This window comes from Mustela erminea, chromosome 5 (genome assembly GCF_009829155.1).
Source record: "Mustela erminea isolate mMusErm1 chromosome 5, mMusErm1.Pri, whole genome shotgun sequence".
In the NCBI taxonomy this organism is placed as follows: Eukaryota; Metazoa; Chordata; class Mammalia; order Carnivora; family Mustelidae; genus Mustela; species Mustela erminea.
The window spans coordinates 37,592,904-37,616,859 of NC_045618.1; the positions used below are offsets into that span (position 1 = coordinate 37,592,904).

Consider the following 23,956-nt stretch of genomic DNA (forward strand, 5'->3'; position numbering starts at 1 on the left):
TTATATAATCTTTATAATAACCATGTATCATTTTTATAAACACAAATTATAATTTTTCTTAAAACAACAAGCAAAAAAATACCAAACTAGAAATACATCTTTATTGACAATGGATAGTTTTGGTGGAAATGGATAATTGTTTTTCTCTTTTCACATTTTATATTTTTACAAAACAAATATTCATTCTTTCTTAAAGATGTTGACATAACTTAAAACAAGCTGGCCTGTGAAAGAAGAGGTGCCCAATAAGGATAAAAGCGACCATTTCCAACTAGATAACAATAATCTAAGTGAAATTACAGTACTACTTTATGGCATACTATTACAGCCACAAAAGAAAAATAGTTGGGCCAATAAAAGCTGAAGTCTCTTCCGCGTGGTACCTGGAATCACTGTCAGAGAGGCTTCCATACTTTTACGTCTGTGGGCTACAGTAGCAGCAGCACAACGATAATTTCCAGCATCCTTTTGGCCAACATCATAGATCTGCAGTACTCCTGTTGGTAAGGCAGTTATCCTGTTACAAGAAGAAAGGGGATTAAATTCTTTGAGGTGAGATTTTATATTTTAACATGTATTCTATGATTAATACATTCAACCTTTTTTAAAGTGCCAGACAATGCAATACTTTAAAGACCATTTAAAATATTAGCTTGATGCAACTGTTCTCATTTGGGTTACTACAGCTCTCTGAAACATGCATAACTACGCAGTATGTGATTTGTGAAATCTACCAGTCTGATTTTATACAAGTTACATTTGACATTATAGCTTATATAACTGGTGGTCTAGAGCTTAGTATGATTTTTTTCAAATCCTGATGTCTTGCCTATTAAAATAGATGTATTCTCCAAGATATACCTGAATCTACTTTAAAAAAAAGCTTTTTTGAATAACATTTTCCTTCTCAGCATCCTACCATTTTAGCAAATGATTTTTACCTACTTTGGAATACTGCTATTCATGAGGACAGAAATCAGACTTTATGAAGTTGCTATTAAGTTCTTGATTCTTAAACCTCGACCTGCAGATCACTGGGGCTGTGTGTGGTGGGGCCAGAGGAGACCAGAAGTGGGAGGTGGAGACAGAATGGGCAACTACCAGGGCATATGGGAGACCCCCAAAGTAAGAGTGCTATAGCCACAGTGGAGGTCTAATTTGGTTTCCTAAATCCTTGGGCGGCAAAGCAGGTGCTCAGGTAGTCCTATGACTGGAAAAGTTGTTTGAGGAAAGTAACAAAGCAGTAAGGTAGGTTATTTGAATTATGATCTAACCCAAAACTCGGAAATTATTCCCTATGTACCAAAGACTGATGATCTAATTGTTTCCTTAAGTTTGAAATGTCTTAAAGAGGTTGGTAATCACTACTGTAAATGAAAATAAGCTCCATAATGGTTTTACCCCTGTAAATCTCACGACACCTTCATTACTCCTGCATCATCTCCAATGACAAAAAGCTGCATTTACCTGTCCATAGTTACAGGCAGAGTTGTCCGATTTAATTCCCATGTGATGACTGCAGGAGGGTTTGAGGAAATCTTGCATGCAAATCTAGCAACTCCACCTTCTTGGACCTCAGTAGAAATCGGCTGAACTTCAAATGTAGAAATCGCTATAAGATAAAGTTTACAAATTTAGAATAAGTACAGGTACTATTACACTGTACTATACTTGGAAATAACATTGTGTTAGATATCAGACTTGAACTCCTGCCCAGACAAAAGACTGACCCAGCTTAACCAGCACAAAGATAGTTTAGACAATGATTTTGGAAAAACAACTGACCGTGGCCTCACTCAGGGAATCGGGTCTTTACCAGGATGAAATTCTAAATAAGTTCTCAAGAAACTTATAACCCATTTGAAAAAAAAAAATTAATACAACTGAAACAAAATAAACAATTAATGATATGTAATCACATACCATTTTTGTGTGGTATGAACTTCACATACTACTATATTTCAGAGAAAAGGGAAATCAAGAAAGACAAATTAGACAGGTAAAAACCATTTACAGAGATTGGACTTGAAGATTCAGTTGGGTTGGGATGGAAGGGGGGAAAAAGACATTCCCGGTGACAGGGAAGCAAGCACAGAAGAAATGTGTAGCCTCTGTTTACAGGACTGTAAGGAAATAGCAAGAACTAACTACTGCAGAATATTTCAGATTAAGGGATCATGTGAAAGGGGAAGGAGACTAGAGATAGAACAGATCTGTACCATGACACAAATTAAGACATCACTGAAAATTTTTAAGCAAAGACAATAGTAGTTCTGATAATAGCTGTGTTTGGGTGAAATCAGCCAGGCATGGATATGCAGGATGGAGTGGAAAAAGGAGAGCCTCAAGTCAAAAGACCAATAGGTTGTTTAAACAGGAACGACAGACCCCGGCGGTGGCGGTGAGAATGGTGAGATTCTACAGATACCTCAATGGAAACAAAGACTCGGTTCTCACTGGACACAGACATGTCACTCTGTGTTTGGAATCAGATGATCCTGGTATTGATGAAGCCGAATGAGAAAGGAGAGAATGAAGACAAATGGTGTGTGTGTGCCTGACGAATTAAAGGTAGAGAGACTCAAGAGACTATTTTTAGTCTCATGTATTTCTTAAGTGGAGATAAATCTCCAAGTGTTGATATTTCTAGAGATAATTCTTCTTTCTCATTCTAGGCAGGCCTCCAGGAGCCACACATCAGTGTCCATGCTTTTCCATTTTGATAGAGTCCAGACTCCAGAGAACGCTGTGGTTTTCTTTCCCTCTACTGTTTTTCAGGATATAAAGGGCCCCAATGGTGGTCTTACTCCCCGCCTCTGCAGAGACCAGTTCAATATACATACATACATACATACATACATACATAAGCGTGTGTGTGCTTACAGTTTATCAACAAAGTGCGAAGTCATGAAGAAAAGCAGAGGGCATAATGTCTACGTGACTTAACACTTCATTAGACTGAGAAGGGTAAAAAGTGACAGAAGACTACATATTTTGCCTTAGCCTTACTTTCATTGATCTATAAATGGATCACAAGACTTTAGAGTATAAGACAAAGCCAGTGAATAACAATGATGAAAATACTCAGGAACATCTACTTCCAAAAAGCAGATGGGGGTAGAGTAATACCTTATGGGTGTATGTAACCCCAAATTTCTGCTTCCTCAAGAACAGTGGTTCTCACACCACTTTTGTCAGTGGATAACAAAGTCAAAACCATTTTCATGATCACTGTCATCTGCCTTTTTCACTCTTATTTCTCGAGTGTATCATGTGATGGATGATTTTGTAACAGACTTAATGCAGAAGGAGATATGCCTGACGATGAAGCATTAATTTCTCTTATTGATCCCATATTCACCTTGTCCATGATTTCCTGGGGGGGGGAATCTTTTAAATCCCCCAAACACCTTTATATTTAACATTTCTCACTCTCTGGTCCCTTTTGAAAATTCAACCTGCTGGGAAAATGATTTTTCCTAAAGAAGACCAAGCACAATACCCTTTGGAACTCTCATGAGTACCTCTGAGACGAAAGAAAAAAGAGGCATTCATGATTCCACAATAAAAATAAGTTGCCATCCTTGTGTCTGTAACTCCTCCACCTCGGGGCCAACCCCATTCTTCTCCCTCACCTTTGGGAACCTGATGTATCTGCTTCTCTCTCTTTCTCGCCTGCATATTCAAATTCTTTTCCTGGATCCTTCCTTCCAACTATGAGAGTGATTAAATTTTCCCAAATCTCAAAACACAAAAAGAACAAAACTCCAGACATCTCTTTATGGCATGTAACCCTCTAAGCGGCTATCCACCCTCTCTCTTCCCCATGGCATTAAAACTTTTCTAAAAGGAGTCGCTGATGTTAGTCCCCTCCCCTTCTTCCTCTCTGACATTTTATCTTGAACATCTCCTCGGCCTTCTTCCCCTATTATTTTATTGAAACAGTGTCAATGACATTGCACACTCCTATTTCTTCCACACTGTCTTATCTATTTCTCTGATTCCTCCTTCAGTCTCCCTTTTCAAGGGTGCTCCCTCCTCCTCCTCTGCCTTTCCTTCCAGGGATTCCCTGCTCTTTTCTCTCCCCAGATTCTCTTTGGGGGATTCCATCCACATTCAGTTTTCAGTGACATCTACTTCTTGCAGCTGATTCCCCAAAATACATCTCCAGCTTAGATCACCATCCCCAGGGTTTCATACTCATGGCTCTAATTGCTACTGGACACCTTCACCTGGAATTTATAAAAGGTAGTTCCAACTCATCAAGTCCAAAATGAAACCCTCTTATTTCCTCCAAGTCTGGGTCTCTACTTAAGTTTATCACACAACTATCCAGATAACTCGCCTGAGCTAGATACTATTAATTCCTTCTTCTACACTCTCATTCACTTGTTCCCACTGATATTAACTCCTGAACACAAGTCAGATCCACTCCTGTGTTCCTCTCCTAACATCTCTCACTGAAACCACGATGAAAGTCCCTTATCTGGTCTTCTTACTCCCATTGTTTCTCTTCCCTGCTTCAAAAACATCCTCTAAATGTATACAAGTATGTGATATGGCTGTGCTGGGCTCACAAGCAGCTTCCATCTACTAATTCAAAGGCTTCCATAGGTCAACCCATTACTGCTAAAAACCAAAAAAGGAATAATCTCACAAAAAATGTGATTCCAATTTTAAATGTCAAAAACACTGTGTGATAGCAACAAAACCCTCCTTCTAAGTCTTTAAATTGCCTAGCCGAATTTTCAGAAAAAGTGAATGTATATATCCTTGCTACATCAAAAGGAACAAATAGCTTTATGCCAACTACATATTTTTAATTCTTTTTGGCTGAGTACATTCTCAATAAACAGATTTATTGGCTCCTTTCTGCACAAAGGAAAAGTAGTTTGACATCAATTACTCCAAACCAAACTGTTTATATGGTAAGCATGCAGCAGTATTTAAAAAGTCACTCTCATGTAGTTATATTTAAAAAACACTGAATATCTCTGCAATTAGAGATACACATTATAACTGTGACATAAAGCATTTGATTTCCACAAGTCACACAGTATCAATCCCATTATCTGTATAATCACACTATTCATTTAGTTTGTAGTTTACCCATGCTGGCAGGCTTTGAGTCATGTAATTATTCATCACTAATGGGCCAGATGAACTATCTCCCCAGTCCAGAAAAGGATTTTAATTACACCTATTTTAGAAATACTTTAGGCTACAGTAATCTCTTCTAAGTTCATTCGTTCATTCAACGAACATTCATTCAGTGTCTAGTATATTCTAGGTGTCAAGGATCCAATAATGAACAAAACTAACAGAGGCACCACCCTCAGGGATCTTCATCTAATGATACAGAAAGGCATGCACCTAAATTACTATGCCAGCATACAACTTCCAACTGTGATAAATGCTTTCAAGGAAAAACACCAAGCATTATGAAAGCACATAACAGAGGTTATAATAATGATAGAAATAACAATAGTCCAACATATTTTATTGCCAGGCAGTGCTTTAAACACATTATATAATTTATTTAAACCCCACAGACATTATTACCCCACACTTCAGTTGAAGAAACTGAAGCATAAGGAAATTAAGCACCTTTCTCAAGGTTTTGCAGCTAGGGAGCAGTCTCTGGACACCCGACGCAAATCATCTCATGAGATCCCCAACCTTCCTACTGAAGATGAAAATTACTGGTTCTACATCCAAGCAATTCTACTGCTCTTGTCTAAGTTAATATGCATTGACTTTCGAGTTGGAAAAGAATATGTGTTAAAATCCTAAATTTCCAAAACACAGTAACACCTTTAAACCCCTGCATACTAGGATAATATTCTCAAGCAAAGGCTCCCGTCACAAGCAGGAGAACCTCTATCTCTAGGAACCCATGAAAGATAAGAGACAGGAGTGCATGCAAATTGAATCTACTACCTTGGTCTTTAGAGGTAGTAAAATTTAAAAATTTAAAAAAAAAAAAAATTTAAAAATTTGATTTCTTTAGAAACAAATATATTTTTTAAAAAATCTATTTGAAGGGTGTGTGGGTGGCTCAGTCAGTTGAGTGTCTGACTCTTGATGTCGGCTCAGTCATGATCTTGGGTCGTGGGACTGAGCCCCATGTCAGATTCCACACTTAGCATGGAGTCTGCTTCAGATTCCCTCTTCCATTTTGCCCCTCTTCCCCTTGAAGTAAATAAATATACAAAATCTTTAAAAAGTTTAAACTCTATTTGAAAAACAGTTTACCTAGTGGGAATTGCTAGCTATTCCTACATTCTTACTCTCCTAGTTCTAAGTTCACATACATTTGAACATCAGAAAGCCAAATACTTGGAGAACCATTAGACGTAGGGAGACCATTTAAGAGGCTATCAGAACAGTAGACAAGAGATGGGCTGTGGGCCTGAATGATGCAGGAGATTATGGAATGGAAGGGAGAGCACATATAAGAGATGATATACACAGAACACCATGATTTGGTCATAAGGCATGCAAGGGAAAGTGAGGGAAGGATCCATCAGGTGAGGTTTCTGGGCTATGTGCCTGGAAGGTTGGAGTACAGTATGGTACCTAGACAGGGAACACAAAATAAGAGCTCAGATTCACTGACGAATCACCATTACAGACTCTCATTTCCTCAGAATGAGAGGAAACCCAACATATTAAGGAAGACTGGGAAGCTATAAAATTTATAAAATAAAAGACCAGGGCTTAATAATATAAACCTCAAATACTTATCCATCCTGATTTTTTAACTGGTTCAGGTGGTCAAGATGTTAGGCTGTCATTAAGATTTGAAGAAAGAGGGGCACCTGGGTGGCTCAGTGGGTTAAAGCCTCTGCCTTCCGCTCAGGTCATGATCCCAGGGTCCTGGGATCGAGCCCCACATCGGGCTCTCTGCTCAGCAGGAAGCCTGCTTCCTCTTCTCTCTCTGCCTGCCTCTCTGCCTCCTTGTGATTTCTGTATGTCAAATAAATAAATAAATCTTAAAAAAAAAAAAAAAGATTTGAAGAAAGACATCCATGAGTTTTTAGAACAGCAGCCTACAAAAATAGCAATGTATAACATGTAAAATTAGCAGAGAAAAGAATTTATTATTTCTGAAGCTCTGTTGGAATGAGCTCAGGAAACATAGTGTTCACTATTCTTCCAATTTAACTTATGCTCTTTTCTTGATGATGGAAGTTAAGGCAATAGAAAACTGAAGTAGAGAGCTAAGGCAAAACCTTAGCCTTAGCTGGTTTAAAGAAAATCAGGAATAAAATCTAAATAAACTACAGGACATAATTTAGGCAGATAGAGGAGGGCAGTAAAGCAGTACAGCCTTGCAGTTAAGAGCGCGGATATTAGGGATGCCCGGGTGGCTCTGTTGTCTAAGAGTTTGCCTTCAGCTCAGGTTGGAGTCCTGGGGTCCTAGGATTGAGCCCAGGGTTAAGCTCCCTGCTCATCGGGGAGTCTGCTTCTCCCTCTCCCTCTACCTACCCCGCCCACTTGTGCATGCTTTCTCTCTCTCTCTCTCAAATCAATAAATAAAATCTTTTTTTTTTTTAAAGAAAGAATGCAGATATTAAAATCTATGGCTCTGGGTTAAAATCACAGCTTTGGACTGATGCTACATGCCCTCGAGAAGTTACTCAACCACAAGCCTCAGCATCCCTCAGTAAAATGGAGATAATACTTTACAAGGTTATTGTAAGAATACTAAATGACACACACATATACATGTATGTACACATATACACACAGAACAACATGAGTGTGTGCTCGGGCACTGCTGGGCACCTAGTAACCTTGGTTGTGGTGCTGGAGGTGGTAACAGTAACAGGATGTCCTGCTGTGAATACACTGCTTTTACTTTCAGAATGATGACTTACAGAAAGGCAAGCAAAGGATGTTAGTGACCATCACGCAATAAAAATAAACTTTAAAGCCCTAACAAAGTCAGGGGTATTTTAAGATTTAAAATTCTTCTTTTCTACTGAGCTAGACACTGTAGACTTTATGTAAAGAAACATAAAATGGAGAGAAACAAATAATTTTCCTATTTTTCATGTGTACAGGTCAATTTTTTGGAGAGGATAAAATCCCCTACTTCAGTAATGAAGTAATAGGGAATAGACTACAAGAAGATAGGTAATTAAGTTCAGATCTCTAGTGGCAGAATTATATATGATAATTTGTTTTAATTTACATTTTTCCTACAATACATGTAACTAAGAAAAAGTAATATTTTTAAAATAAATTTTATTACTTACATGGGGCATGGAATGGAAAGTTTTGCCTGCATAAATTTTCTGCTATTATTCCCCTATCTGAGAAAATCCCTCACTTTAATTTTATCTGCCCTCTTTTTAGTACTTTGAACTTCATTCTTTGGGCAGACATCACCTATGAGCTATGGATGCTTGATTCTCAACCCAACAAGGGCCCTCAATCTGACAATTGCAAGAAAAAGAACATCTGAATAATAGCTACTTTTCAACAAACTGTATAAACTTTTACAGGAAAACTTAGAAACTTGAGAATATGTAAATATGCATATCTATATCATGATAGTCTTAAACTTTGCTTTCCAACGAGTGTTTTTCTATATTGATTTTTTTCTCACCTTTTTTTTTTATCATATTTTTAAAAATTTTTACTTACATTTTAGTTAACATACAGTGCAATATTGGTTTCAGGAGTAATTTTGATTTTTTTTAAGGGGGACATTAAATGGCAAAACATCTTATGTTCTTATGCAAATCTTGGCTTTCTCCTTGACATGGACTTTGTTTCTACCAGTTAGGTATGATTTTACAAGTCTACGGCCTCCTTGTGAAACCTGACCTCTTTTTTCCCTCCACAGCCAGTGCTAACATAAACCAAGAACCCCACAAGAAGTCATTAAAGCAGTGCTGTTAAGAGGCCAGAGCTCTATAAAACAGGTAAGAAACAAGGTCTCAAGAAACATGTGCCATCCTCAAAAACAACCCTGCAAACACAATAAATGTAAGTGCCTATTTTATTTGTGACTTCCTCTTCTCCACCTGTCTACTTAATCATTTGCTTCTATGATTTATAGTCAGAAAAAAAAAAAAAAGGATCAAAGACGCTAAGAGGAAAATGTTCTCCAAACCTTTATTTGATCAGAAAGCAATATATCTACATTTCTACACTGGAAATGCAGGACTATCATATTAAATGATGCCATTCAGGCTTCCAAAAGGTTGCAATGAATTAAAAAAAAATACTTAAAACATTTTGATTTTAAAACCAACTAAAAATTATGGAACCACAGTATGAAATGGTAAAGCCATGCAATAACTTTAAAGTAAGTTCACAGAGGACAGAGTAAAAAAATAAATTAATAAGTTCACAGACTATTCCCTAGTTTAAGAAAAACATCATTTTCTTTTGTAAATCTAATTTAAAATATTCTTTCACTCAACAGAATACTCTTCAGTGGGTCAGAATCTTGATGCAGGGATTACACCAGTGTCCTTAAGGCTGTAGATCAGCCAGAGTTCTGAGGGGCCTGAGATGGTCGAGGACGGCACCAGTTGCAACTGCCACACCCCCTCCGTGGGGAGTCCTAAATGGCAGGGGCGCATGGCCAGTAGTCACGTTCCAGTGTCTCTGTGCTGTTTCCAGGGGTCTAAGGCACCTATCAGTAGCCTGAGGCAACCTGTAAGCTCATCAAGAACACAGGGAGATTTCTATCTCAGACTCTCCCATGGGTACAATTTCAAAGTCCGTCATGGAGTGTTTATACATTAAAGTTTATTTTTATGACACTGATCTTTCAAATCATGCTTTTGTCTATCCCAGACCCTACTGATCCAAACGGAGCTGTGACTTCTTACCTCATCGCCTCCAATTCACTTTGAGTCTTCAAACTTGAAGACTGACCTGCAAATGAAGAGCAAGTAAACCCAGAGACCCAATCCATCACTTAAAGCATCAGGGTAACTGCTGCTTTACCTACTGAGATAAAAACCTGATCAGGTAACCATTCGTTTACCCATATGTGTCAAAATGAATATAAACAAAATAAAGTCTAGAAACTTTTTAACAAGGCTGGAATGCAGGGACTTTCAGAAATAGATTCCACATGTAAGATTTCCAGACTAGATTATTTTCAGTATAGTTCTACTGTATCCATGTTAAAAGACACCTTTAATAACACCTGAGAATTCTCTGTTTCTTTGCTATTTTATCAACCCTGTCCTGCCAAACGCCAGACATGGTTCTCCCCACACTCAAGTTCTCTAACTGGAAAGAGTGACACAAAGCTCTTCAAGTCCCCTTCTGTCAGCGGGCCACTCACTGCTGTTCAACAGTACTCTTCTTAATAACTGGTTTTAGAAATTCTCCAACTTTCCAATTTATTCAGGTTCCTAACTACTTGAATCCTAGATTATAAATTCCTTGAGTTCAGACAACATGTCTTGTATGTCCATGTGTTGCCAAGGGCCAGAATAGTGCCCTGCATACAAAAGGTACTCAACAGAGATTTCTTGAGAGTGAACTTCAAATGAACCACGTTACCACCTCCCTCCTATCTGCAACAGAAAACTCTGACTCTTATCTCTCTGAGAAGATTATGGTAATTTTGGCTAGAGAACTCCCTACAGTTAACCCTGAGCAAATTATTCTTCTTAAACACGGGTGGTTATGTAGGGGTGCCCGGCTTGCTCAGTTGGTAGAGTGATCTGGGGATTGTTAAATTTGAGCTGTTGGGTATAAAGATTACTTTAAAAAATAAAATCTTTTTAAAAATGTGGTTATGTAAGGATGCCTGGGTGACTCAATCTGTTAAGCGTCTGCCTTCGGCTCAGGTCCTGGGGACCCCCACTGGGCTCCTTGCTCAGCAGGGAGCCTGCTTCTCCCTTTGCCTGCTGTTCTGCCTGCTTGTGCACTCCCTCCCTTTCTTATAAATAAATAAAATCTTCTTTTAAAAACGTGGTTATGAAAAATAGGGTTCTTAAAATTAGAGAAGGTAAATGCATGCAGAGCACTTAGCACAGTGCCCATAACATTAAAGGCAGTAAATGATTTTCAGTTCTCCCTATTAATGTATTGGAGATAAATTTTCTTCCTCACCACCTAAGAATCTCTCCCTCTTCATCCTGCTTCTCTCCCTTCACTCCCAGTTCTGAGGAAGAAGTAACGATTCCAATCAGTACCCAGGTTAGCTCTCTCCTGGTACTCTCAATCCCTTCCCTGATAACCATCACTGGGCCCCTATTCCATTTATTATTCCCATTCTCTTGCATCACTCCCTCATTACTAGTCTCTTCCTCTCTGACTATAAACATACTTAAATATTCCCATCCTAAAAAGTAGTACAGAACTCAAGCCAAGCCAATATCAGTATATCTCTTTTCTGTCACTGTCATTCTTCTGGAATTACTCCAGCCACCTAATTCTTTCCTTCTACTGGGGCAGGGTGGAGTGCCATGGGACAGGGTGGGGATGGAGACAAGAGCCGCAGGTGTACAGTCCACCCCTGAACAATGTGGAAGTTTTAGGGGCACTGACCCCTCCCTCCACCTCCCAGTGCACTCAAAAACTTCCACTTTCCAAAAACTTTACTAGTAGCCAACTGTTGACTGGAAGAAGCCCTACAGATAACATAAACAGTTGATTAACACATTTTTTCTATGTTACACATATATTATATACTGTGTTCTTACAACAAAGCTAGAAGAAAAAATGTTAAGAAAACCAAGAGAAAAAGCATTTACAATATTATACTATATTTACTGAAAAATCCATGTATAAGTGGACCCACACAGTTCAAATCCATGTTGTTCATGGGTCAACTGTATTTGTATGCAGGGATCAGGAACCTCCTTGGGGATGAAATTTATCCCCCCCCCCTTTTCTTTTTAAAGATTTATTATTTGAGAGAGAGAGCGTGTGCGTGAGAATGCTCATGAGTAGGGGAAGGGGCAGGTAGAGAGGGACAGAATCTCAAGCAGATTGATCGCAGAGCTCAATCCCATGACCCTAAGGATCATGACCTGAGCTGAAATCAAGAGTCAGACACTCAACTGCCTGAGCCACACGGATGGCCCCGGGAATAAAATGTATCTTAAGAGAAGAAGTCATAATGCAGATAGTGCTCATGGATTTGGTTCAAAACAAACTGACCTAAACTGGGGAGGACTGTGTCAGAATGCATGGCTGCCTGATTCTCAAGACTAGGCAACCATGAGGACCCATAAATACAGGTACATAAAGGAGAAAGGGAGGGGAGGGGGAGATGCATGCGGGCTGCCGGCTAAAACTTCTGAAAGCTTTAATGAGACTACCAGTGAGAGAAGCAGGGGCAGAGAACACAGAGAGGCCCACCATTTGGGGCTACTATAGTACCAGGTAGAATGGGGCACAGCAAATATAGTTCATCCAGTGCACCTGACCAGAAAACACCTGGAGAAAGAAACCATAACCCTCCCTGGGGGAAATACTCAACTAACAGAAGAAAGAAGAGGCTGCTGACTCCTCTAGGGTTCTGAACATGGACACTGAACTAAATTGGAATGGACAAAAACTCACCTCTCCCACAGACACTTTTTTTTTAAACTTTTTACCACTCAAGACTTGTTTTTATCACTGTTTACTCATAACATAATGCCTAGTGTGTCCCTGTAGAGATGCCTGGAATATTTGTATTTACCTGACACTTGGCCGTCAATTTTCATCTTAGAGAAAAAATTATAATCGTTGACTTTCTGTTGTCCAGCCACTAACACAATCTCCTTGCTCCTCGATTTCTTCCTTCTCTCCTACCTCTGTCCCTCTCTCTCACTCTTTCTTCTCAAATTTCCATATTCCTTTTTCTCTGGAAGACATTCTGTAATAGTAACTATGCCCTGGACTGGAGGAATGACTGGGGATGGGAACATGGGGACAGAATAGAGATGTTTGGGAGGTGGAACCAGTATGACCGGAAGGGGCAAATGTTCCAACAGTGCAAGATAACAAACATTCTCGTATCACACTGCTATTGGCAGTACAGTACCAAAAAAGGTTAACATATAACAGTAACAATAAAATGCCTATGGACACTATTCAATCTTCAATTAATGGAACTCAGAGACCTTAAAATGACTATGTTATCACACAGGAAAATGTTTGTGTCATGCTAAGTGAAAAAAAAAAAAAAGATACAAAATTATTTTGACAACAGTCTTATGATCACTCAACTGGAGAGGCGGAATTCACTCTCATGACTTCTTTTATTCCTAATAAAATATGAGCAGGCCAACCAAAGTTCTTTTTTGCAGGCATCAAAGAGCTAGCACTTGACAACAATGCTGGGCTTAATAGAGTGGCATGGGCCAATGCTGATGCACACAGACTAGAGCAAAAGATGTGAGTCCACAGGACTATGAAAAAAGCAAAAACTTAAGCAAAGACATTTTACCTCTCTGAAAAACTTAAAAACAGCTCAATGAGAACTCAAAAAACATTTTTAGTGGCAGCCAAAGATAATTGTTTTAGGAGACAAGCAAGACTGAGGCAGAGAATTTTATTTATTGGTTGATTAAATAAATGAATGCATATGTAGGTAACTACTAAAAATGTGTAATAAATATTTATGAGTAATAAAAATCAATGTAAAAGTTGCTGCTTGTTTCTCACCCTAAAGAATATGGTAAAAGATTTCCAAATTGGGTGGAAGGTTGAATGACCTTCATGGTCTCAAAGGTGCCTTCCACGACACTATTATTCCAGCAGCATATGTTGTGCTCTTGGAAGCTAAATCCCTGACACAGAGGTCGCTGTGGTACAAAGAGAGATCCCGGAGTCAGGAGCTCTAAGGTATGGTCTCGGCTCACTTACTCACTGCCTTTAACACACATAGATCAGATTCTTCCTTGAGGTAGTGCCCTCTACTTCACAGGTTCTTCTGAGGAGGGAATAAGATTACAGGCATGAATGGGCTCCTGAACTGGGGTATGAATGGACCTTGCAAATCGAGAAACAGGACTGGACTGAGGTCAGGGACCTGTATTCTTTCCAAGCTCTGTCATGAATGAGCTGTAGGACCTGTCAAAAGTAAGCTCTCTCTGGTTCTCAGTGTCCTCATACACAGAATGGTAGTGCCCTTCTCCACTCATTCTTCGACTCTGATCCCCAGCCTAAGTGCTGAGCTGCAAAGAATGGACCCAGTTGCTTAGGGTTGGGTGTGGGAAGGATGGGGGGACCACAGGCATGGTTACTTATGGCTACTCAGCTTTCTCTTAGGGAGTATGAACATGTCCAAAAATTAGACTGTGGTGATGGGTGCCCCAAGTGAATATACCAAGTATTCTTTTCATTATATACTTTAAGTTGGTGAATTGAATAGCATGTGAACTATATATCAATAATGCTAATTTTTAAAAAAGAAAAATGGTGGTGTTTTTCTCAACCATCACTGACATTCCTTCCACTCCCAAAGAACTTTCCAAGAGGCACAGTGCAGTATGCCCTGACCCATCCTTGAACTTGAAAACACAAGATTCATGGAGCTAATAGAGATTACTGGACCAGCTATAGCCACTGTAGCCTTAAAAAAAGACCCAACATGGATGATCTCAATGTTCAATGATATGTTCCAAGTTAATCCATAATTTTCAAACTTACTGAGGCTGAGGCATTTCCAGTTCCCAAAAAGAACTGAATTTTCAAGGGTGTTGTCAAGTCTGCAGCAGGGAACTCTTAAGCCTCAAAGTGGCATAAATATATTAAGTAGCCAGCAGAAAGAAGGTTGGGTACAAAATATATGGAAGAAAGAAGTCACAGAAGACTAAAGACAGACAATTTTCCCAGGCCACACCTGTCCTTACATATAGAATAAAAAGCTACACCCTATCATAAAATGTCAGTGGAAAGGCAAAAGAACTAGAATAGCCAAAATGATTTTGAAAAGGAGGAACAAAATTGGAGCATTTGCACTGCTTGATCTAAAGACAGAATTTCAAGAATTATGATAAAACTACAATAATCAAGGAACAATGGTATTGACAAAAGGACAGATTCATAGATCAAAGGAACAGAAGACCACAGAAATAAACCAAAACAAATATGTCAATTCATTTTTTACAAAGTTGCAAGAGCAATTCAAAGAGAAAGGATGGTCTTTTCAACAAATAGTGCTTAAGCAACTGAACCTCCAAATCTTGACTTACACTTTACACCTTCCATAAAAACGAACTCAAGGAGTGCCTAGGTGGCTCAGCTGGTTAAGCTTCTGACTCTTGGTTTTGGTTCAGGTCACAATCTCATGGATCCTAAGATTGAGCCTAGTGTCAGGTGTGGGCTCAGTGGGGAGTCTGCTTGAAGAGTCTCTCCCTTTCCCCTTTTCCCCACGCCCACCTCCCTTCCTCGCTCCTTCTCGCTCTCTCTCTCATGTAAATACATAAAAATTAACTCAAAATGGGTCACAGACTTCAACATGAAACATTAAAGTATAAAACTTTTAGAGGGAAATATAAAAAAATCTCTGTGACCTTGGGTCAGGTAAAGTGTTCTTAGATTCGACACCAGAAATGCAATCTGTGAAAAGAAAAAATTTATCAACTAGACTCCATCAAACAAAACAGAAAAACTTCTGCTCCTGATTAAAAAATAAATAAATAAATAAACAGCCACTGTTAAAAGAAGGAAAAGACAAGCCATAAACTGGGACAGAAAATTTGTAAATCACATATCCAACAAAGTATTTGTACCCAGAATATATAAAGAACTCTCAAAATTCAGTAATTAGGAAATATCCAGTTAAAAGGGGACAAAAGATACAAACAGATACTTTACTAAGGAAAATGTAGAACAGCAACTAAAAAGATGGTCAACCTCATTAGTTATAGTCATAAGGAAATACAAATTAAAACCACAAGGAGATACCACTACACACCTACAAGAATGGCTCACATAAAAAACACTGACAACACCAAGTGCTGTTGAGGGTGTGGAATAGCGGGCATCCTCATACACTGCTGGTGCAAATGTAAATTCGAAGTCACTTTGGAAAATAAGTTGGAAGCTTCTTAAAGTTAAACACTTATCACAGCACTTAGAGCATTCTCCTTTTTAAGTAGAGTACTCAACAGAAATGAAAACTTATGTTCACACAAAAGCCTACACAAGAAAGATTGCAGAAGCTTTATTTATAACAGCCCCAAACTGTAAGCTACCTAAACACCTAAACATCCTTCAACCAATAAATGGATAAACCACAGTAAATCTAAACAAGGGAATATTACTCAGCAATAAAAAGGAACAAGCAATTAACACAATCATTAGGCTATGTGAAAAAAGCAAAACCCAAGAGCCCACATACTGTATAATTTCATTTATATGACATTCTGGAAAATGCAAGATAATGTGGCTGCAGGGGTTAGGGGAAGAGGAGTAGGACTACATGGGCAGTGAAAGAATGCTTTGGGGGGATGAAATTCTTCTCTATCCTGATTGTGGTGACGGTTCCATGCCTTTGCATATGTCAAAAGTCACAAAACTATGGACCCAATAAAGTAAACTTTACTGTAGTTTAAAAGGAGATTTTTATTTATCTATTTGAGAGAGAGCGGGCAAGAGAGCGTGTGAGTGGGGGGGAGGGGCAGAAGGGGAGGGAGAGAATTCTCAAGCAGAATCCTTGTTGAGCACAGCATGGAGCCAGAGGCAGGTCCCCAAGATCATGACCTGTGCCCAGATCAAGTCAGACACTTAACTGACTGAGCCACCTAGGTGCCCCATCAGCTTTACATTTTTTAAGTATGTAAATTAAAAAATAAATTTCAAAGAAGGCTATGTTCTTTAGAAAACAGAAAGGCTTTTAATTTTCTAGTTATGCTTAATAAAGAATTATAAATTAAGCAAGATGGTAACACACATAAATTTTACAAGCCAACTCCTGCAGACTGTCTTTACTTGTTCTGTGAGGTCACACTTGATTTTCCCAAGTGCAGAATTCTTTTATACTCCCAAGATCTTGGGAGTATGCTGCTTGTTCCATTGTTTTATCAGCTCAACTTTGTGCCCCTACTCACGGGACAAGGCCTGTGTCTTTTCATCTTTGTATTCTTGGCAGAGCACAGAGATGAAAAGAGCAATCGACAGATAGCTGATACACAAATGAGTAAGATATACCGAAGGTACACTCTGTTCCCTCACCATCTCCATCATCTGGAAGGTATACACAGTAGAATGTGGGCAACACACTCTGAAGGACCACATGAGGCTGAAACTAAGTTTACATTATCCTTAGTATGCCATAATGAAAAGTGTAAACAAATATTTATCATAATAAATAGGAATGGATCTATGCTCCTAAGGAACAGAAGGAGGTAAGAAACCTAGAGCTCTCCTATTCCCCTTCCTATGGAAATGAGGGGAAAACTGTCACACCTCTGCTGGGAGAGTAGAAGATTAGGGAGTCAGTAAGGCATCACACACACATCTGTGAACACACACACACACACACACACACAAGCATGCGCCTGAAAAAATGAGCCCTTCCTGAGGAGCCCAGCACAGTCCCGGGCTCCTGATGCCAGCTGCACCCTGCAGGGCTGCATTTCTGGCGGGGACCTTTCGCAGGACACTGACCCGGCATTCACTCCAGATGTGCGTCAGTTCCCAGGCCCCCTGACATTGAGCCTGTCTTGGGAAGTCACATAATATTCAGCATGACACAGATCCCATCAGACCAGGCTTGAAATTATTTAGAAATTGGGTCCTAGAACCAACTGGCTTGAGCCAAAGAACCTCACATGTGAAACAGATTTTCTAGAGTGGTGACAGGATTTTGGAATTCATGTCTGATGAAGACCGCTGAACATCCAAGCGCTCCTTCAGGATTAAACTGCACCACTGAATGCTTAGACAGAAGTGCACTGTGCTGCACACACACTTGTGCCACAGCCATACTTCTGCTCTCCTAAAACAGAGATGGAAAGAGTCCCATGAATGAGGGTTGCAATGCTAAAGCCACAGCTACTTCTCCTGACATTTCAGCTATCACTGAAGTACAGTCCTCTCTAGCTATCCTTTGGCCTGTGTTCTGCTGGACTCATGGTGTCCATCCTCAAGAGATCAGCACCAACTGGAGAGTGACAGGCAACAGGGGTGGCTTCTCAGGACCGGATCATAAGAACACCAGAAGCAGATGCAGAAATGTGATGCTCTAAGAGAAAGAGTCTGTTCTGGTAGAAATTTAAGGAAGAAATTAAGAACAAGGAAAATCACACACCAAGCAAAATAAATAGGAGCTGGCTGCCAACAGGAAAAAAATCCACTGAAATAAAAACGGTTTTCAATGAAAAAGATTTTATTTATTTTTATTTGAGAGACAGAGGGAGAGAACACAGCAGGGCAGGGAGCCCAACGCAGGGCTCAGTCCCAGGACCCCAAAATCATGACCCAAGCTGAAGGCAGCCACTTAACCAACTGAGCCACCCAGGTGACCAATATGTTTTAACCACCATAAAATTACTACTAATATTCCTGGTCTTCCTTTTTAGAACTTACACAATTAAAATACGGCACTATTCACTTTGCCTTTCACCTTTCCCAGCTACTTAATCTGGAGGTAAAAGCCTTTTTTAAATAATCAGTCTTCATATGGTACTCTCATAATCTAGACAGAATCCTGTTAGTTGGGAGTAAAATCTGATCTTACTTTGAAAGACGTCCCCAACTGGGATTTTCTTCTTCTCAAATTATCTGTCTTCCCAGCAATCGCGTGTGGTCACAGAAGTGTGCGGAACATGCTAATGCGTTTATCAAGTGATTATTCTTGGCCCCTTTGCTGGCAAAAACAAGCAGGAAACAGTACAGAAAAAACATGTCTAGTAAGCCACATTATCCAGCTTCAAAGCTGTTCAACTTGTGTGGCTCCTATGAATTCAAGGAGAAGAGAAAAAGCGCCGTTGCTTTGTCTTCACCAAGGCCACTTGCCCTTCAGCCGTTTGCCAAGTATTCGCCTTATATTGCCTAATCCAAGAGATGCCTTTCGTAGGCCTTGTTGTCATTCCGTAAAGAATTAGTTCTGCTTAATAGCTCAACTGTGCAGGAAGAACATTCCATGCAATTTTACACTTTGCATCAGTCAGAGAACCAGAAGGATCAAGAAAGCATTAAGCAGAGTGAGGTTTTGTAACAGAACTCATGTCACTTAGCAACTTCATCCAAGTAGAAATTTATAATGAGAAAAAATACATAATCTGTCAAAACTACAGCAGAAATGATTCTACTAGGATTGTTTTTGCTTCTCCCAAATGATTATCTCCTCAAACTCAATTCCAGAGTTTTAGTACCTTGTCATTTTTTAATAAAACTTTCAGTATTCTTTTCTGCAGCTGTTTGATATATCGTTTTCTAAGATTATGATTGGCCTGGTTTTCCTTTCTCTTCCTCTTAATCACCTCACACTTAGTGGATATTCAGTCAACACCTGTTATGCAGTACAATTCATTAAATTTTATGTAATCACAATTTATCACACCAATTAAACATTCTATATATGACATATAATTTATAAACTGGGAATCAATCACTATGAAATGTCCGGGTAGGTCTTTCATCTTCTAATAGCTATTAAAGACAAAGCCTATTTCATTGATAACAGAAAAAAAGTACACACATACACACATATCAGATGAACCTGTTAAAGTGAATTCATAATGTGGACCTAGAGTTCTAAGCTGCCTGTCTACAACATAATGAGGTCTTTCAATAATACTGTAGCTCACATTTTTATTAGGCTTGGTCCCGTAGCCCTAAAGGGGAGAAGAGAGAATTAACTTACAACATGTGTTCTATATATTATCTCATTTAATACTGCTATAAACCTTAACAAGTAAGCAATATTACCCTCACTTACAGGTAGGGAAGTATGTTCTGAGAGGTTAGGCCACTTGTTCAGGTCATAGAATTAGTAGAGCCAGGAGTCAATATGGTGTTACTGTCTTTTAAATTACGCTCAAAAGCTGCAGCCTTAGAGAAGTAAGGAGTCCCCTCTCCCTGCTCCCCAGAACTTTACAGCAGTATTCCTTTTCCCGCCTGGTGAATTTACTCTCCCAGTGGGAAACATATATTCACACACAAAGCACAGTTTCGCTCTCTCCCAGTTTTTCTCTTTTAAAAATTCCTGGAAGCAGCAACAAAAACATATTTCCCCAATCTTTCACTTGATTAAATACTCATTATTCCCAAAGTCATCAATGAGGGCTTTAGGATCTTCTGTCAACAGTTTTTTTTTCCTTCATCTTTCTACCTATTTTTGACCAACATCAATTTAATTGTACAATTATTTATGCAACATTCTACATCACTCTCCAATATGGATCTTTTTTGGCTACTCCAAATACATCCATCCATTCTTTAAATACACTCAAAATCCAAGTACGTTACATCTCTCCTGAAAAGCAAATCCCACAGGATGCTTTGCGGTCAGGGAAGGCTTTGCAGGAGAGGGGACCTGTGTGGTTGAAGGCTGAAGGATGAGTAAGCAGCAAGGGAATATGATGAGTGGCTCAGGGAGAAGGTAGAGCACAGGCAGAGACACATTCAGAGAACCGAAATCCCATGTAATCCAAACGAGAGGTGTACAGAAGAACCAAGGGGTGAGGTGAGGGGGAGACATGGAGACAGGATGGCAAAGGCTGCTGACCAGATTACGAAGAGGCTTGCCAACTTATTATGCTCCAATGCCTTGCTACTCTAAGTGTGGTTAGTCCTTAGAGGAGCCCTCTAATTTGTTTGATCTGAAGTCCATCAGCCTCCACCGTGGAGCTCACCACGTTCAATCAGCATTTTTTTACAGATGCCCGGGTGACTTACATGCACTTTAAAATTTGAGAAGTACAGTTGTAACCATTTAAGGTTGCATTCTGAAGAGAATGACAAGCTACTAAAATACCGGAAGCAAAAGATATACATGGTCAGATTTGAAAGCCATGTGCAAGACTGATTATGAGCAGGTACAAAGCAAATGTGAGGGTTTTTTTTTAATGGTTTACTTGCTATTGGATTCTTCTATTTGAGAATGATTGTTTCATACTTTCATAGAAGTACCTCCTACTTTTCTACTCTGTTTCCATGGCTGTCAGGACCCGGTGGTGGGTACAAACTTTCAGCTACAGGATTAATGAGGTCTGAGGATCTAATGTAAGTTGATAAAACTGAGTTAAATTATTATAAATTATATAATAATAAAAAAATAATAATATAAATTATTATAAATTATTGAAATTTACTAAGAGAATAGAACTTAAATGTTTTTACACATACAAACAAAAATAAGTATGTGAGGTGGTAGATATGTTAATTAACTAAGAGGGGAATCCTTTTATAACATACACATATATTAAATCGCCATGATGTACACTTTAAATATCTTATAATTTTGTATGTCAATTATTCCTCAACAAAGCTGAAATTTTAAAAAAAAAGTCTTCCTTATCGATACAGAAGCTCCTGCTGAGAGGAGTAACATACAAGGTTATCTCAAACACCAAGAATGTACCTTCTATAGGACAAAAGTATGTCTAATCATATCCAACTAGGGATTTGAATCAAATTTATGCAATCGTGCTCCCTGAACTGTTTCATAAACTCTAAGCTGTTGCATAAACAGCTCACTCTTAATTTACCCGTTAAATGCCTTTGAACTACTTAGGTAGGGGAGATACAGGTTATATTGGCTGCTCATAAATAATCCTTTAAATGAGCAAAGCATACATCCTCCTAGAAATTTTTGCTAATTTATATGCGACCTTTAGCTCAGAGGAATAAAAGCACAGAATTCTGGACCACAGCCATACAAAAATCCGCTATACTCTATTCAACAAGCCAAATCAAAAGAGCACATGGTTTACAGGAATAGGCTGAATGAGACTTGCAGCTCTTACCTCAGCTGCTGTCAAGTGTCACAGTCAATCAAGAAGAAAGTTAACTGGTAAAATCTGCTTTTTAATGCCTGTTATTGACAACAGAGAGAGCCAAACAGCCTGACTTTTTCTTTGATGGCATATAATGAATGTCACTGAAAGGATTTTGTACTTAAAGAAACATGACCCTGTTTTAAAAAAAAAAAAAAAGATAATAAAACTGGTAACAGCAGCAAAAATGTAGGTATGTGTGTTCGAACATGCAATACATCTTTTATAGTGATCCTGAGGTTATGATACTTCTGCTTCTGTTAGTCCTCACAGCCACCTGACCCAAGATTGATATCCCAAAAGGATCATGACTTTGATATGAATAAACTACATTCAGAACCAGTGGTAGAGCTGGATACCCCAGCCTTGTGTAGAGTGCTATTCACAGCCTAATGTAAACATTCTGCGGGGCTTAACAAGAGACCCCGATTATCAGTGGCATCAAGTCATTGGAAAGATTTTTGAACATATACCGATGCAGTGGCATCAAGTCATTGGAAAGATTTTTGAACATATACCGATGCTTGGAGGCCACAAAGGTAGTGTTTTCCAACCCCTTCCATTCTGTGATGGGCAGCCCTTTAGAGAGCTGGGAAGTCTCGTTACCCACAAATACACACTTGCTGATGGGAGGAGTTTGTATGTATGTCCATGGAAAGGTGGAGTAAGCTGGCAAAGACAAGTGAGGCAAAGCAGTTAGTGAGAAAGAGGGGAAAGAAAAAGGGAGAGATGGGAAAAATATTACATGACAAGAAGACAAGTTAAAAGACAAAGAGAAGGAAGAGATAAGGAATGAATGGTGCAAATAAAAGGAAAGAAAATTTAAAAGCAAAGGAACAGGGGCACCTGGGTGGCTCAGATCAGTTAGGAGCCGCCCACTCTTGATTTCAGCTCAGGGCCTGATCTCGGGGACCCAGGATGGAGCCCTGCATTGGGCTCCATGCTAAGCAGGGACTAGGCTAGAGGATTCTCCCTCCATCCCTCCCTCCCCACCACCTTACTCTCTCTAAAATAAATAAATCTTAAAAAAAAAAAAAAAAACAAAGGAACAAACTACTGGTCTACTAACCACCGCTAAACAATTATCAATTATGAGAATAGCTTCTCATACCTTTTAGTTTGTTGTACTGCAGCTGACTCTGTTAATACTTACTAGTAAATAAATAAAAATTAGTAAATATGTCTATGAGTAAATATGCCAGGATTATTTCAAGCTGATCCCTGCTGGCACTGTCAAATTCTTTAAAAAGTATCTGGGAAAATGAGTAGTTTATAGAATTAGCAATTTTCTTAAGGTCTAAAAGAACTTACCAGTGGTTTAAATTTCTTTATAACTGTAATTATCGTTATAAGGATGTGATCAAATTCAATAGTATCAAGGGGGCCAATAACAAAAACAAAGTATCTGTATATTAAGTGAAAAAAAAAAAGTTAAATATCAACATACAGTGAAATCTATCTAAGAGGATTACAACAACCACTTTGAAAACAGCTTGGCAGTTTCTTAAAAAGTTAAATGTATATATCTGTATACTAAGTGAAAAAAAAAGTTAAATATCAACATACAGTGAAATCTATCTAAGAGGATTACAACAACCACTTTGAAAATAGCTTGGCAGTTTCTTAAAAAGTTAAATGTATATCTGCTATACAACCCAGCCATTTTACCCCTAGGTATCAAGCCAGGAAAAATGGACTCAGAGTCCACACGAAGATCTGTACCTGGCAGCTTCAATAGCTCCAAACTGTTGGAAAACAGCCCCGGGTGTCCTGTGATGAATGAATGAACAAACAAACAGCGGTATGCCCACACAATCGCATACTACTCAACAACAACAATAGTGAATTATCAATATATATTGATAGTTCACAACATGGATCAATCTCGAAATATTTACACTGAATGAAAGAATCCAGACAAACAAAACAGTACCTATTATGTGATTCTATTTGCATAACATTCTAGAAAAAGCAAGCTAATTGGTGGAAACATGAAGCAGATCCGTGGTTGCCTGTGGATGGGGAGGAAA

General features: G+C 38.9%; 1 protein-coding gene across 1 annotated transcript in view; it reads right to left on the reverse strand.

Moving 5' to 3' along the window:
- Positions 1 to 23,956, reverse strand: part of PRTG (protogenin) — a 123,133-nt gene that overhangs the window by 64,884 nt on the left and 34,293 nt on the right. Inside the window, exons 3-4 of the mRNA XM_032342637.1 lie at positions 1,468 to 1,612; positions 384 to 517 (exon numbers count right to left, since the gene is read on the reverse strand). Of these exons, the coding sequence (XP_032198528.1) occupies positions 384 to 517; positions 1,468 to 1,612 (279 nt within the window). The remainder of the gene's footprint in view (positions 1 to 383; positions 518 to 1,467; positions 1,613 to 23,956) is intronic.